The sequence below is a fragment of the Ursus americanus genome, chromosome 20, assembly GCF_024610735.1.
Source record: "Ursus americanus isolate L20-20 chromosome 20, mUrsAme1.1.p, whole genome shotgun sequence".
NCBI lineage: Eukaryota > Metazoa > Chordata > Mammalia > Carnivora > Ursidae > Ursus > Ursus americanus.
This window is the reverse complement of record NC_142146.1, coordinates 44,248,950-44,263,823: the sequence shown is the minus strand read 5'-3', so window position 1 is coordinate 44,263,823 and position 14,874 is coordinate 44,248,950. Positions and strand designations below refer to the sequence as shown.

The following is a 14,874-nucleotide window of genomic DNA, read 5'->3' as shown; positions in this document are numbered from 1 at the left end:
TCTCTTCTGTTCCTTTCTTTTTCCTTTTCCTTTTTCTTTTTTCTTTTTCCAAATGTCTTTTTCTTTTTATCCCTCCCCCATGCTTTAGGCCTCCCTTGGCCCTTCCCGGCATCACTTTGCCTGTGAGCAATACTCAGGAATAAAAAGGTGCCCGAGCCCTTTGTGTTGACTAATGCCAGCTTTGTTTTGGTGCCAGGTTTGTTTTGGAGGCACTCTCCGGGAAAGCTGGACAGTCGGAGCAGTCCTGCAGAGCATGCGTTAGGCAGAGGGAGTGTTCCCAAGAGCCTCCTCAAGCCCGTAGGGCATGGCTTTCGGACCCCTTGCCTCCCACAGACAGGGAGACCAGCTCAGGGCTCAGGAGACTGGCCCCAGGTCTGGAACTGAGTCCCGGCAGGGGTGGAAGTGAGCACGGAGCGTGAGGCTGGAAGCCGTCCAGACAGCTGCCTGGAGCAGGACCGCAGCGCGCTGCCTCGCAAAGCCTCCCCCCGCCCGGCCTGCTGCGGACACTCGACGGTTACTGGAAAGTTGTGTTAGCCGCTCCTGTCAGTTCTCTGTCCTGGGAAGGAGCCTCACGGTGAATGTCTTGGTGAAGATTAATCATGCTCTTCCTTGCCTATGACTGAGGCTGTTTCCCACGTCCTACCCTGGTTTCGCTTGTCTCCAGGATTGCAGCTGAAGGGCGGGAACTTCCCCCCACTCCCCCCACTCCCCCCACCCGGACGGGAGCCTGCAGTCAGGACCAATGAAAGCAAAGTACCTCAGCCACCCGCTGACTAAGAACCTAGAGTATTTAAGAGGCCCGGGAATGGGCTGAGAACTGCTTTTGCTTTCTTCACAGACGGGCACGCTCGCCTCTGACTCGGGCCATCACTGAGTTGCAGAGCAAAGAGGGAAAACCTCCCAGGCTCTCTGCCACCATGTGTTACGGCAAATGTGCACGATGCATCGGACATTCCCTGGTGTGGCTGGCCATCCTCTGCATTGTGGCTAATATTTTGCTTTACTTTCCCAATGGGGAAACAAAATACGCCTCTGAAAACCATCTCAGTCGCTTCGTGTGGTTCTTTTCTGGCATCGTAGGAGGGGGCTTGCTGGTAAGTTCTTCAGGATTATTCTCAGCTTAAAAAATTCTCTTCTGTTAATGCGGTGTTTTCATGAAAAGGTTTCTACAATGCCTACTTGCAAATCCAGTGATTTTTGTTCGTTCTTCTTTGGTAAGCAGAGCACACAAAGGTTGAGATAGGTCTGGTGTATTAATTTTGTTAGACGTTTTACAAAATCCTCTTTCAACTAACAGTGAACGACCTTTTCGCTATGCTCTCTTACTTTACTGGTAGAAAACAGGTATTAGCTTTTACATCAGATCTGAGAGACTATAGAGTTTCTAGTACTGAAGGGGGTTGGCATTTAACATTTGCTCTGGGGATCTGGGAGGACGCCGCTGGTCCTCTGTCTAAGTCAACAGAGTTTGGGGTCCAAATTCTCCGCAGGTTATTCTCAGGCATCTGTGACAGGAAAAAACCCCATGAATTATGAGTGTATTGCTATTTAGAAAGAACTATAAATTTTCTCCTTTATGTAACCCTGGGTGTGGCGTCTAGGAAAAATCCTACAGTTAGCCCCAGATCAGGGTCTGCAGCTAACAGTGGAATGTGTTGTTTTTTCCAAGGTTTGTTTTTAATTGAAGTGAGAGGAATTTGCCTGCCAACCTGGGAGCTGAAAGTATTAGCTTCAACCACAGCATGGAAAGAATGTGGATGAACTCGAGTTTGCCACTTTAAATGCTGGGATTGAGAATTCTAAAAAGACATTTTTAGGGAATTGCTAGTACTACACAGAATATTTTTCTTAGTCAAGAAAAGACACTACAACATTGACATTTAATCCATTATTACGAAGCATTGTGATCATGTTCACGTAATCATTTGTCCTTCATATAACATAGCACCTGTTTAGGCTCCTTTTGATCTCAAACTCAGAGTATTTCATACTTACTTTATTTAAAGAGCTTTATTGTGAAGCAACAACCATACAATCGTATCATCAAAGAAGCAGTTCATATTTATTATGCGGAGTCTTCATCTCTCCTATTTACGAAAAAGTTTCAGTTATTCTATGAAAGACTGTTAGTATCGTCTATGTTTTACAAGGGAAAAAAATCAGATTTAAAGACGGAGTTTAAGGGTTTCAAAGCAGAGCTCCCTCTGGGACAGTGCTGGGAACTCTTGTGGAAGAAACACTTTTATAGGTTACTCTTTGAGCCCTCCCACCCTGCACGCTGGCCCCAAAGAGTGCTTGACAACTACACGCAAACAAGCAGGCACTCCGCTTTAGAGGGGTTTCCTTCTCCTCATAGGGGCACATTCTTTGAGGTACTTGGGCAAGCGAACCCAAAGCCATCCACCACTGTCAGAAAGAAATATATCCTACCCAAAGATGCTTAGCCTGACCCTTACCACAGACTTTGATTCGGGGGAGAGGCAGTGACTTTAGTTTGCCTGTTTTCGAACCAGATGTTCCTGCCGGCATTTGTGTTCATCGGGCTGGAAGAGGACGACTGCTGCGGCTGCTGTGGCCACGAAAACTGCGGCAAGAGATGCGCGGTAGGTCCTTCTGCTCCGGGGGTGGAAACGGTCCCTGGGAGGCGGCCAGGGCCACGCGGGCTCACGTCCGCTCTTTCTCCTCTCGCCAGATGTTTTCTTCTGTACTGGCTGCTCTGATCGGAATCGCAGGCTCTGGCTACTGCGTCATCGTGGCAGCCCTGGGCTTGGCGGAAGGACCACAATGTCTCGATTCTTCTGGCCACTGGAACTACACCTTTGCCAACACCGATGGACAGTGAGTAATTGTTCCCTGTCGGGCCACACGTTCTCATCCACCGCGTGGTATAGAGGCAAACCCACCAGGTTAGAACGGCAGCAGTGATCCGTGCCGCCCTCCGCTCAGCCAGGTGTCTCCACACTGACTCAGGCACCAGGCGGTGGTGTCAGAGCGTGGGTCCCTGACCTGGAGAAGCTCTCGGTGCTTTTTAATGGATTCCCTAATTCAGCCGTCATGATACTCTGTGAGTTGACTTCCACTATTGCTCCCATAGTACAGGTGAAGAAAAGGAGGCACAGAGAGTTGAAGTAACTTATTCAAAGGCACATTGCTAGGAAGGACATGGGCGGTCAGGATTTGAACCCAGACAGCCTGGCTGTAGAGTTTGTGCTGGTACAGTGTGTCCACCATACCAGAACGATTAGCTGATTTTACTATTTTATAAGAAAATATTGTGGACCCCTTACATAATATGGATGGAAAGCATATGAATTTAATCAAAGCCCAGGGTAAATCATACTACTCCCATACACACATTCACATATAACATGATAACTACATACAACAAACCCTTTATTTAAAGTGATCAGGCTATAAGACAGGTCTGACACTTGACTTTAGCATCAGGATAATTTAAGGACTTTTATTTTATGTTGATGCTTACTTCTTCTCCATTATTGAGAAAAGATCAGAAATAGCTGGTGGAAACTGTTGTACACGACAAATGAATGACATCCGTCTTTGAATTTTGAAAAGCTTAGTTATGAGATTGATGAATGCAAATAATATGAATAATGAATTTCAATTGTCTTTACATCATCAAGACTGCTTATCCCTTATGGGTTGTGTAGTACATATAGTGAGCTCATAAATCATGAACATGGAATTACGTGGAACTGGATTCCATCCCAGCTCTGCATTTCTCCCTCAGCAACCAGGAAAAAGCGGACTGAGCTCTATGCTTCCCAGTTACTTCATCTGTAAAACGAAACCAGGGGCAGTTGTCAGGAGGATTAATGAGATGATAAACGTGAAGAATTTGTCATGGAAGCTGACACGCTCTGAGCATGGCCTCTGTTAGCTGTTACTACTCTCTCCTAACTTACAGTGAATACGGCCAAAGTAGCCTCTGCAGGAAAATCAGCGCTTAGAGGGGTTTGAAATTTCGATGGTCAAAATGGTTATTGATCATGATTCAGCTTTGTTCAGAACATACTGAATGTACTGGTAGAAAATGGTTTTTCATGTATGCACAGACATACACACAGCTGCACAAACCCACCTCTAAAAAAGGTCGTGATGAATGCAACTGGAATGCAAGGAGAAGTGCGAGTATCACTAAACAGTTTTATAGCTGTTTGAGTGTATGCCCCTCCCCTGACCCACCCCAGCTTCTGTAAGAAACTTTCTGCTTCTAGATCATTCCTCACTTCAACCTGTCCAAGGATTTCAGTATGGGAAATAACTAATGGTCACAAGCCAGTGATTAATTGCTCAATATGCAAGTGGGGCCAAAGAATCTTTTTACATTGTGTCCTAAAATTACAAGTTCTTTTCCCCACCGTTAGGCAGAAAGACAGGGTCATAAGGACAGACTTCTTTTTTTTTAATCAACAAATTGAATTTCTGATTGGCTCAATGAACCATTCAAAGTTAGGTCTCTAATTCCAAGCCCCTTTGTTCTGCTGTTTTAGGAAAAACTGATAAGAAAAGAGTTATACCAGACCTCTTTGTGGAATTAAGTCAATTGTAGATTTTCCCACACGATTGAATCCTATTTCATTAAGGATCCAAATGCTTTATAATGTAGCAAAGGCTGAGATTCTAAGAGAGTAATCAGAGATAGAAATTTTTCAGACTGTAAGAATATTCAAGGATTTAGAAAATCTCCTAAGTCGCATATATATGTATAATGACTTTGTGTGTGTGTGTATGTGTGCGTGTACGTGTGTGTGTAGTCATATGTGACTTCAGCATGGTTTGCTAACATTTCACAAAGTGGCTTCAAATTATTTATCATTCAATGACTTACAAGTGTTGAGTACCTACTATGTGCCAGATACTGGTCTAGGGGTTACATATACAATGGTGAGAGGTCTGGTTCCTAGCTTCATGGAGCGCAGACTTGGAATAGGTACATCAGCAGGTATTCTCCCGGCCTAGGTTAGTGCCCTTTCTCACCCTTGGTTTACCTGATCAGTATACTTGTTGCGTCATGATTGCATCTTGTCTCCTCCCTTAGAAGCTCTGCTCTTCCAAGACAAACCCCATGCCATGTTCACCATTATATCCCCAGCCCTGGCGTGATGTCTAACTCACAGTGAGCGCCCAATAATCTTTGCTGAATTTTATGTTTGTCATTGCAACACGACCTGGGCTAAATTCCTCACTTTGCGAAATGACTTGGACTAGAAAAATTTCATACAGGTCAATGAATTAATTCATTTCTTTTTTCTGAACAGAAAAGCACCACACACAAAGCAGCTTATGAGACATCCCATTAGGTGTGGTCATGTGTCAGAAGTTTCTTTTTTTTATCCACAGGTACCTTCTGGATACTTCCACATGGTCCCAGTGCACTGAACCCAAGCACGTTGTAGAATGGAATGTCTCTCTGTTTTCTATCCTCTTGGCCCTCGGTGGAATTGAATTCATCTTGTGTCTCGTTCAAGTAATAAATGGAGTGATGGGAGGAATATGTGGTTATTGCTGCTTCCGCCAACAGGTAAGAACCTGTGTGAAAATGGCACAGCCTGACCTTGGCGTAGTCAATGACTATAATACACCGCTGTTTTCATCATAGAGAAGAAAAGGCAAAAGAAAACAGTGCTCAATCTACCAGCATTTGTTCCTATACCATCTTTGTGGCAAAGCATTTACAGCATTCGCTTTTGCTCTTGGTAATAAGCTTCCTTGAGAATCATAGTCCCTGGGTTATCTTGGTTTTTTGTAGTTGGCTCTGTGTATATAAGGAAAATGCTGTCCGTAGACAGAGTGTCCCTTCAAGAGCAAACTCGCTGCCCCTTCCGCTGGCCCTGCTCTAGCCAAAAAGACACAACTTTGCTTGCTCTCATATTCCCGACTAGCATACACAAATAGTTGTCAACGTTCATTGCATGAGGCACTGAGCTGCACTCACATTTCAGATGAGACTATGAGTCGGGTTAAGCAGTATGTCTACCATCACCTAGTCAGGAACTAGCAGGCTTCAAACCCTGGCTCATCTTAAGCCACGGCTCCTGCTCTCAACCTGTATGCAATACTTGCTGTTGTTTTGCATTTTTTTTACAATTCCTTCCTAATAAGGAGTCGCAAAACTGTCCCCACAGCTAAGCATAGAGAATCACTAGTAACCTTTGAATAGCAGTTCGTGAAAAGCCTTTCACAGTGAAAGAAAACCAGGAAGGACTTGTTTCCTGGGGATATGATTTCAGAAAGAAGTATGCATTTGTTAGTAGCAGGGAAAGTTCTTATTTCTATATCCTCCTTAAAAAAACCCCATGTATTAATGAATTGATGGAAGTCCAGCTTTGGCCCAATTTTGGAGGGTTTGTTTTATGCATTATTCTGTAAAACAGGATTAGGTAAACAGAAACTTAGTTTCTATTTTCCTAATCATTGGTTCGTTTGGTTCAAGGTCTCTTTCTTTTAAAGTAAGACAAAAACCTAATGAGAACTGAAAGCCCACTGCTACCATGAAAAACCTTGCTGTAAATAAATGGAAACTTTCTAAAATTTTTGAGGGGAAGTTAAAATAAAAATCTAGTTTTCCTTATCAGGCGAGTACAGCAAGATTAATAATTTCCTTTGGGAGCCTGCCAAATTTCCAAGAAAACAACACAGTGGGAAACTTTCAATGTGGAGTTGTTTCCAGGCAATACGGTCCGGGGAGAGGCAGAGAAGAATCCTCTCAGAGTTACTCTCATGTAACCTATCTCTAGCCTTGAATTTCATGCAAGGCAGAGTTTAAATTAGGTGAGGGAGGCCCCGCTGGCCATCAGCACTTGTGCGTTTTGAAACGAGGCATAATATGTCAATGGCCGCATTGCTGTAGTTTGGCGGAGTGACCCTCCTCCCTGAGTGGGGGTTGGGGGGCAGGGGGCAAATAGTCCCACAGGGTTTCCCATCTGAGTCACAGTAGGGGTGGCTTCTTCCCAGACACGCCCATGCAGATCTGCTACCTTTATTTCTCAGACAAAAGACACTTTCAAAGGGCAAGGTTTTTTAGTGTAGATGAGTCAAGTCTGTAACTTGGTAGCATTGAATTGGGAAAGTTACCCACATCGAGTCCACCCCCGGGTGAAACTCCCATGGCATTATCTCTAAAATCCCTAGGATTAAAAATCTACCCCAAACACATTCAGAGCCAACCCAACACCAGCAAGCTGCGTTTTCATGGCCCTTTCCTGCAGCTTTTCCTCCAAGAGGACAATGAGTCGGTTGTTTGTTTAGGAAACATTCCGTGAGCATTGTCGAAGCTCTCAGCTGAAGTTGACATCAGCCTGCTTGATGTCTGCTTCAAACAGGAATTTTTTGGACACAAATGGCATCATCGTTCTTTGTTTAGCCTGATTGTGACCTAATGCCGATCTCGTTTTCTTTGCAGCGATATGACTGCTAAAAGAACCGTCCCAAGACAGAACCACGACCTCCCTCGATTTCACTGTAATTTATATATTTGACTTGTATTAATTTGTAAAACTTTGTACCACTGTATCATATTTCACATATTCTACTTTTATAAATGTGTATAAAGACTGGCATCTTCATGTGACGTCAGTGTTTGAGCGTAGCAAGCAAACTTTTTTTTAGGACTGAGAAAATAAAAGAGGGAATTTATCAACTGAATGACGGTCGGTCCTCAGCGTAGCTGAGAGAGACTCTGGCCTGAGTAATGTTTTTGAGAAGAGTTATAAGGATAAGCATCACGTTCCGATTACTACTATATGTGCATGGGTTTATTAAATGCAAGATGTCTAGTTGTTTTTTTTTTTTTAAGACCATGAAGGAGAAAATCCAACAACTTGAAAAGATGTGTTTTTTTCACTGTTTATATGGTGTTTCCCATTCATATGCCTGCAAATCTCTGACAAGAGGCCTTTATGAACTGGTCTGAGTTTTGCGAGAGACATTTGCCCAGAGCAAGAGGGCTGGCTGAGGGTGCCCCAAGCTCAAGGGAGGAGTCAACATGAACAACGCCGCGGGTCCTGCCGGATCCTAGCTTTCTCTAACACGCGGACAACTTCTTGTCTTTCAAAGACAAGCACTAAGGACCTTTAAAAAGCAAAGGCCTGGCTGCTTGGACCAGAAAAAGATGGGAGACGGAATAAAGCAGTTTATCAACATCATGGGAAAATGGGGGAGGGAGAGGAAGGGCAGGAGGACCACGAGGAAATAACCCCAAAACTCGATGGTAGAAATCCAACAAAATAAAGTATCCACTACCATGTTTTGTCTTGTTTAATTTCGTTGTCCTTTATTTCAAGTTCCTCCTTTTTTCTCCCTATTTCCTCCACCCCCACCCCCAAGCCTGTAGGGGCTGTAGAATTGGGAAATTCTGAGTTTTTTATCGGACCTTCTCTGCCTCATCCTCGCCCTCCTCTCCTACCTTTCTCTGCTCTCCACGCATTGCTGTTCCTCTGCCATCCGTTGGGGTTGGGGTCGGGGTCATTATACCTCTTAGGTAATTTTTCTTTCTACTGGATTCTCTGGGCGTCAGGCTCCTGCAGAGAGTCACAGACATTTTCTCCTTGACATTTTTTATCTATTGTACAAAATTAGGCTCTTTTGAGGCTCTTTTTAATTGTCTTCAGAAGCGTTCTACTTTTGGTGTTTATTGGCCTAGGCAATCGGCACATTAAGAAAGAAACTTCTCGGGCTGGTGGACAGCAGAGCTCCTCCTGTGTGCAAGGTGCCCTGCAGTGGCCTCTCGACCAAAGGGTTCGAGTCTTTGTCGTGTCTCTGTCTCTCTCTGACAGTCTGATGAAGACTACGGACTCCTTGGAAGAATACTGTTTAAAAGTGCACAAAATAGGGGCGCCTGGGTGGCACAGCAGTTGGGCGTCTGCCTTCGGCTCAGGGCATGATCCCGGCGTTGTGGGATCGAGCCCCACATCAGGCTCCTCTGCTATGAGCCTGCTTCTTCCTCTCCCACTCCGCCTGCTTGTGTTCCCTCTCTCACTGGCTGTCTCTATCTCTGTTGAATAAATAAATAAAAAATCTTTAAAAAAATAAAAAAAATAAAAGTGCACAAAATAGAGGTGCCTGTTTGGCTCAGTTGGTAGAGCATGCAACGCTTGATCTCAGGGTTGTGAGTTCAAGTCCCATGTTGGGTGTGGAGTCTACTTAAAAAAAAAAGTTCCCAAAATAAAGGTATGATATTGTATCTGATTGTGATATTTTATCAAAATATTTTTGGAAATTGTGTTACAGTTACCTTGACAGCCAGCTCCATCACCCCAACATCTGTAGACAGGGAGACAGAGATCACGTGTGTTCCAGCAGGGGTCTAATGAGTGGGTCTAAGAACAACTCTGCTTTTGAGACAGGATGCCCATTAAAATGATATTTTGAGAAACCTGCAACGATTTTAATATGATACAAAAATAATATATAATTTTGTATTGTTCCTCAAAACATGATCAGTACTGTGAGTTATTGCCTATGGTCATAACAGAGGAAAGAGTAAGTTTTCATTACAGGTTAGTGAAAACATTGACATTTTTTTCTCACCAGAGTTTGATACCTCTCCCAGATATCTATCCATGGGCCTCTTGGGAATTTTTAGGCACCAGATTAAGAACCCCTGAAATAGAAAACCCAAAGAGGAGGTATAATGATCAGTAATAAGCACCTTTCGCCCCTCTAAATCCATCCTCAAAGGCAACAGCAATAATAATGATTAATCATGATAGTAGTAATAGCAACCACTTGTTGGGGTTCCTTCGATTTATCAGTTACTGTAGTTAGTTTCTACACATTTATTTCACTGAAATCTCTCGGCAGCCCTAGGAAGAGGTGTTTGTCTCCCTGTATAGAGTTAAAACTCAGAGAGGTTGAGTCATATGCCCTAGGCCCTATTTTTAACAAGATGGAAAAACTACGATATGAATCCAGGTCAGTCTAACATGAAAACTCACACTTTTCTAGTTCCTCTCCTTGTCCCCCTCTGCCTCTTTTGCTACCCCTGCCTGCCCAGATGCTGGAGTCTCATCTCCTCCAAACTGACTCAGCCTCTCCACCCACCTGCGGGGGCCTTGGACAGGCCCCTGCGACCCTTGGTCATCCCATCCCAGAGCTGAAATTGGAGTGACTCCAAGTTTCCCCTAGTTTGTAAATTCTTTAATAGTAGACATTGCCATTGTCCGGAGGAAATAGCTGAAACAAATTACCTTCTATCCTGGCTTACTTATATTTATAACCCACACTCCGGGTCTATAATATTCCGAACCCTTCAATTTGACTGGAAATTCCCTCAGAGATTGTACCGAAACAGCTTATTATCACCTGGCAACATACAAACAATAAGATTCCTGTACACTCTGAGTCAGCTGACTAGCACACATGGCCTGAAGGTTAGCTAGCTCCCTCTGAGTATCCACTTGCCATAATTACCAGATTTACAAATAACCAGCTATAAACACATGGAACTCTCGAATAAAAGTCTGGGGAAGTTGATAGAGTGTTCCCTTCACTACAGTTTGTTTCTTGTGTGTGTGTGAGATCTTTTTGACTGTGTTTCCTCTGACGCTTATCCCCGGTGAGAACAGGTATGGGATTTGGTGCAACTTTCCAGAAGAGCAACTATCTATAAGGTCTGCATGTCCTCTTTAACCCAGTGTGTGTGTGTGTGTTTGTGTCTGTGTGTGTGTGTCTGTGTGTATGTGTCTGTGTGTATGTGTGTGTGTTTAAAACTATACAAAGTGCCAAAGACAGCGGAGAACTTTCGTGCTCTGAGCAGTGGGGAGAAAGGATTTGGTTATAAGGGTTCCTGCTTCCACAGGATTATTCCAGGATTTCTGTGCCAGGGTGGTGACTTCACACGCCATAATGGCACTGGTGGCAGATCCATCTACGGGGACAAAGTTGATGATGAGGATTTCATCCTGAAGCACACAGGTCCTGGAATCTTGTCCCTGGCAAATGCTGGACCCAACACAAACAGTTCCCAGTTTTTCATCTGCACGGCCAAGACGGAGTGGTTGTCTGGTTGGCATGCGGTCTTTGGCAAGGTGAGAGAGGGCATGAATATCGTGGAAGTGCGGATTGGTTTGGGTCCAGGAATGGCAAGACCAGCAAGAAGATCACCATTGCTGACTCTGGACAAACCTAATACATTTGACCTGTGTGTTATCTTAACTACCAGACCATTTCTTCTGTAGCTCAGGAGGGCACCCCTTCACCCCCACCTGCTCGAAATAGCCTATAATCATTGTGCTCTCGCTGCAGGTCTATGGTTCCATATTATCCTTATTCCCCTCCAATAGCTGGATTGCAGAGTTAAGTTCATGATTATAAAGTAAAAACTAAACAAACAAACAAACAAAAGGATGTTCAGTTTCCAGGAATAATTTTGGGAGTGGTGTTTATACCAAGAAAAATAACAAAAGCCTAAATGTCCAACAAGGAACTGGTTTGATAAAATGTCAGCACAATAAAAAGTTACTTATATTTAAAATACATATGCACCAAGAAATAATATTGGACAGATTCTGGGTGAGTTTTGTCTGGATTCATTTTGCTCATCTCTACTTTTGAAGTTTCTACAGTAAACACATATTACTTTTGAGAAAAGAATGCTTCATTCCTAAAATCGTTCAGGGAGTGGTCCACTTTGAAGTCTTTGAAGGAAAATCCCCAAGCATAGGAGAAAACCATTGTTCCTGTGGGTGGACAGAGGAGTCATTCTGTGGTGAACACTGGAGAATGGTTGTGCAGGCAATTAGCCAAAGGGATGGGCCAGGTGAGACAGGCAGTAACCACAGGCTAAAAATATGATAGGGAGGCCGTAACTCCCACTCTGTGTTTGGGAAATGTAAGTACATGGTGTCTACTTGGTCTAGCTACCAAATACGATTTTATAAATATCAACTACATATCTGTTTTTCCATTCCTAAAAATGAAAGTGATGAAAGGCTTTTACATCGAGCATTGGTCTTTTATCAGGGTTTTTGTAGGCATGGCTTGAAATGTCCTCCTTGTACTTTTCTGAGATGAGAGGGAGGGTTAACAACTGGTTTCTAGGACATGGTCTGGCCTGGTTTGCGGAAATGATTCAACGCATCTTACGTAAAGAAACCCCCCCAGGGTAGTACAAATGGTTCTCCCTCTCAACACAAAATATTTTTTATGTTTGCTCTTTGTCGCTGTAGGTGTTTTTTTTTTTTTTAATTGTTGTAGGTAAAGAAGGCTGCCTGACCTTTTAGAAGCTGGATTTTTTGTTAATTCCTGGAATTGATTAAGCAATCAATTCTCTTCCTTTCATACACACACACACACACACACACACACACACCACATATAACCACATTTTCCTACTCTACATCAGTTAAAAATCACAAACTACAGCTACATGAGACAACACAGGTGAATCTTACAAATAAGGAGAACAAAAGCCATCAACACTGTCCCGTCCCCCAGTTTTGATGACACCATTCTGTATGTACTCTCAACTAATATAGCTCAGTCCTTAAAGACAGAGGGATGGTGAGTCCCCTTATGCAACATTTCACACGCTAGTTTTTCTAGGAGCAATACTATCGTTTCCCCAGAAGGGCTGTTTCAAGGTGTCTGTAGCCACAAGTTGCATCCTATAAGCAAGACCCTGTGTCAAACATTTCACTTGTTAATTCTCACCACCCCACCTCTGTTCCATGTGTATAAATATCATTAATGTACAGACAGGCTCAGGGCCAATTGTAATGGCCGCTGGCATCACAGATGTAGATTGTACCCACAGGATTTGAAAACAAAACCAAGGTAGCCAGGTTGGGATCTCATGAAATACCGAACTCCATATTGTTTAAGGCAACCCCTTGGCTAAAGGAGAAGTTCTAAAACTACACTCAGCTCTCCTGGTAACCTCTGACACCTAGGTTAAAATTTTAGCCCTTTTAAGCCTTTATTTAAATTACTTCTTTAAAGGGTGCCTGGATGGCTCAGTCCTTAAGCGTCTGCCTTCAGCTCAGGTCATGATCTCAGGGTCCTGGGGTTGAGTCCCGTCTTGGGCTTCCTGGCTCAGCAGGGAGTCTGCTTCTCCCTCTCCTTCTGCCTCTGCCCCTTCCCCCCTACTTGTAATCACACACTCTCTCTTTGTCTCTCTCTCAAATAAATAAATACAATCTTAAAAAAATAATAAATTACTTTTTTACACGTAGTAAAATGCACACAAAAATGTATAGCTCATTGAATTTTTGCATGTCTATTCACATGTAACCACCATCTAGATCAAGACATAGGACTTCTTCGGGGTGCCTGGGTGGCTCAGTTGTTAAGCATCTGCCTTCGGCTCAGGGCGTGATCCCAGAGTCCTGGAATCGAGCCCCACATCGGGCTCCCCCACTGGGAGCCTGCTTCTTCCTCTCCCACTCCCCCTGCCTGTGTTCCCTCTCTCGCTGGCTGTCTCTCTCTCTCTGTCAAATAAATAAATAAAATCTTTAAAAAAAAAAAAAAAAGACAGGACTTCCAGGACTCCCGACAACTCTCTCATATCCTCTCCCAGGCAGTACGTACCCCACCGCCGCTACACACCGAGTGACTACAGTTCTGATTTCTATCACCATAGATTAGCTTTGTCTGTTCTTGAACTATATATAAATTGATTATTAAAGCATGCTCTCTTTGTGTCTGGTTTTTCTCACAAAACATTATGTTGTTGAATGCTGGCTCCCAAAATAGCACCAGAGCAATCTGTTCAGAAGACACAGCGGAATGTGCTGCTTACTGCCGTCAGGGAGAATAACCACCTTGAATGCGCTTTCACTGGAGGGGGAAGGAAAAAGTTAAATTTGAGATTTTGATTCTGGTTTAGGTGAGTCTTTCAATGTGAAGATTTGAATAGGATTTGTAGGACTTACATCGTTTAGGACTGTGGGAAAAGCAGGGCAAGGATTTTGAGGTGAAAGTTTCCAAGACTCTTGAGGTGTAAACTGTTGATGTTCTCTATTGAGGAGGTGATGGGTCTTTCCGGAAGTTCTATGACGAACAATAAAGGGCTTTGTCTGGGCAAGAGTATCCTGGAAGAGTAAGTAAACTGTGCTCATGAAGACTAAGGAATAATAAAATCATGGTAAAAGTAGACAGTAAGCTGTAGGGCAGTTTACAGTTTGAGTCCTCAGGGTCCAAGTGGGGGGTTGGAGGGTAGATGGTTTCCATTTGCAGCGATTTTGCTATTCGTCCCTGTTGTCTTCTGTAGCGGTAGTCTGTTCTCGTCCTTTGCTGTACAATGTTCCATTATTTGAAAAGAATATAGTTTATTTACTCATTGATTCTATTAGTGGATATTTGGGTTGTTTTCGGTTTTTGTATCTTTGGAAATACATTGCTATGATCATTCTTGTACATGTTTTTTTGGTGCATGTAAGAACACACTTGGGATACCTGGCTGGCTCGGTGAGTAGAGCATGTGATCCTGATTTCAGGATCGTGAGTTCAAGACCTACCTTGGGTCTGGACCCTATTTAAAAAAAAAAAAAGTGTTGGTTTGCTTTTGCCTTGTTAAGAAATCAAACTGCCAGTGGAGATTCTTTTGTTGGGCTTTAGTTAGCATTGCAAGGAGCCCAGAGATGCCCCCTGGCCTACCATCCCCAAGGCTTGGCTCATCTCTTTTCACCCAGGGGACTGTCAGTCACTCACTGGCTCAGTATTTCTGGACTGACCACTATGTGCCCTGCCCTGCACGAGGTGCTGAGGACGCAGCTGTAAACAAGCTTTTACGAGTTCCACAAGGCAGAGGCCTTGACTCTGTGGCTCACCATGGTATCCCCAGCTCCTAGAACAATGCCCAACAGACAGTAGGTACTCAATGATCGGGGTCAGCAAATCTGGTCTGCTGCC

The 14,874-nt window shown here is 43.7% G+C and overlaps 1 protein-coding gene and 1 pseudogene across 1 annotated transcript; both read left to right on the top strand.

The window, feature by feature from the left end:
• The first annotated feature begins 809 nt into the window (after positions 1–809).
• TM4SF1 (transmembrane 4 L six family member 1) lies at positions 810–7,818 on the top strand. The gene is made up of 5 exons (XM_045812909.2): positions 810–1,094; positions 2,514–2,603; positions 2,693–2,838; positions 5,365–5,545; positions 7,427–7,818. Exons 1-5 carry the CDS (start codon positions 918–920, stop codon positions 7,439–7,441), a joined length of 609 nt encoding a protein of 202 aa, XP_045668865.2. The 5' UTR covers positions 810–917; the 3' UTR covers positions 7,442–7,818.
• A 2,897-nt stretch (positions 7,819–10,715) lies between these two features.
• Positions 10,716–11,152, top strand: LOC123801151 (peptidyl-prolyl cis-trans isomerase A pseudogene; annotated as a pseudogene).
• The last annotated feature ends 3,722 nt before the right edge of the window (positions 11,153–14,874 follow it).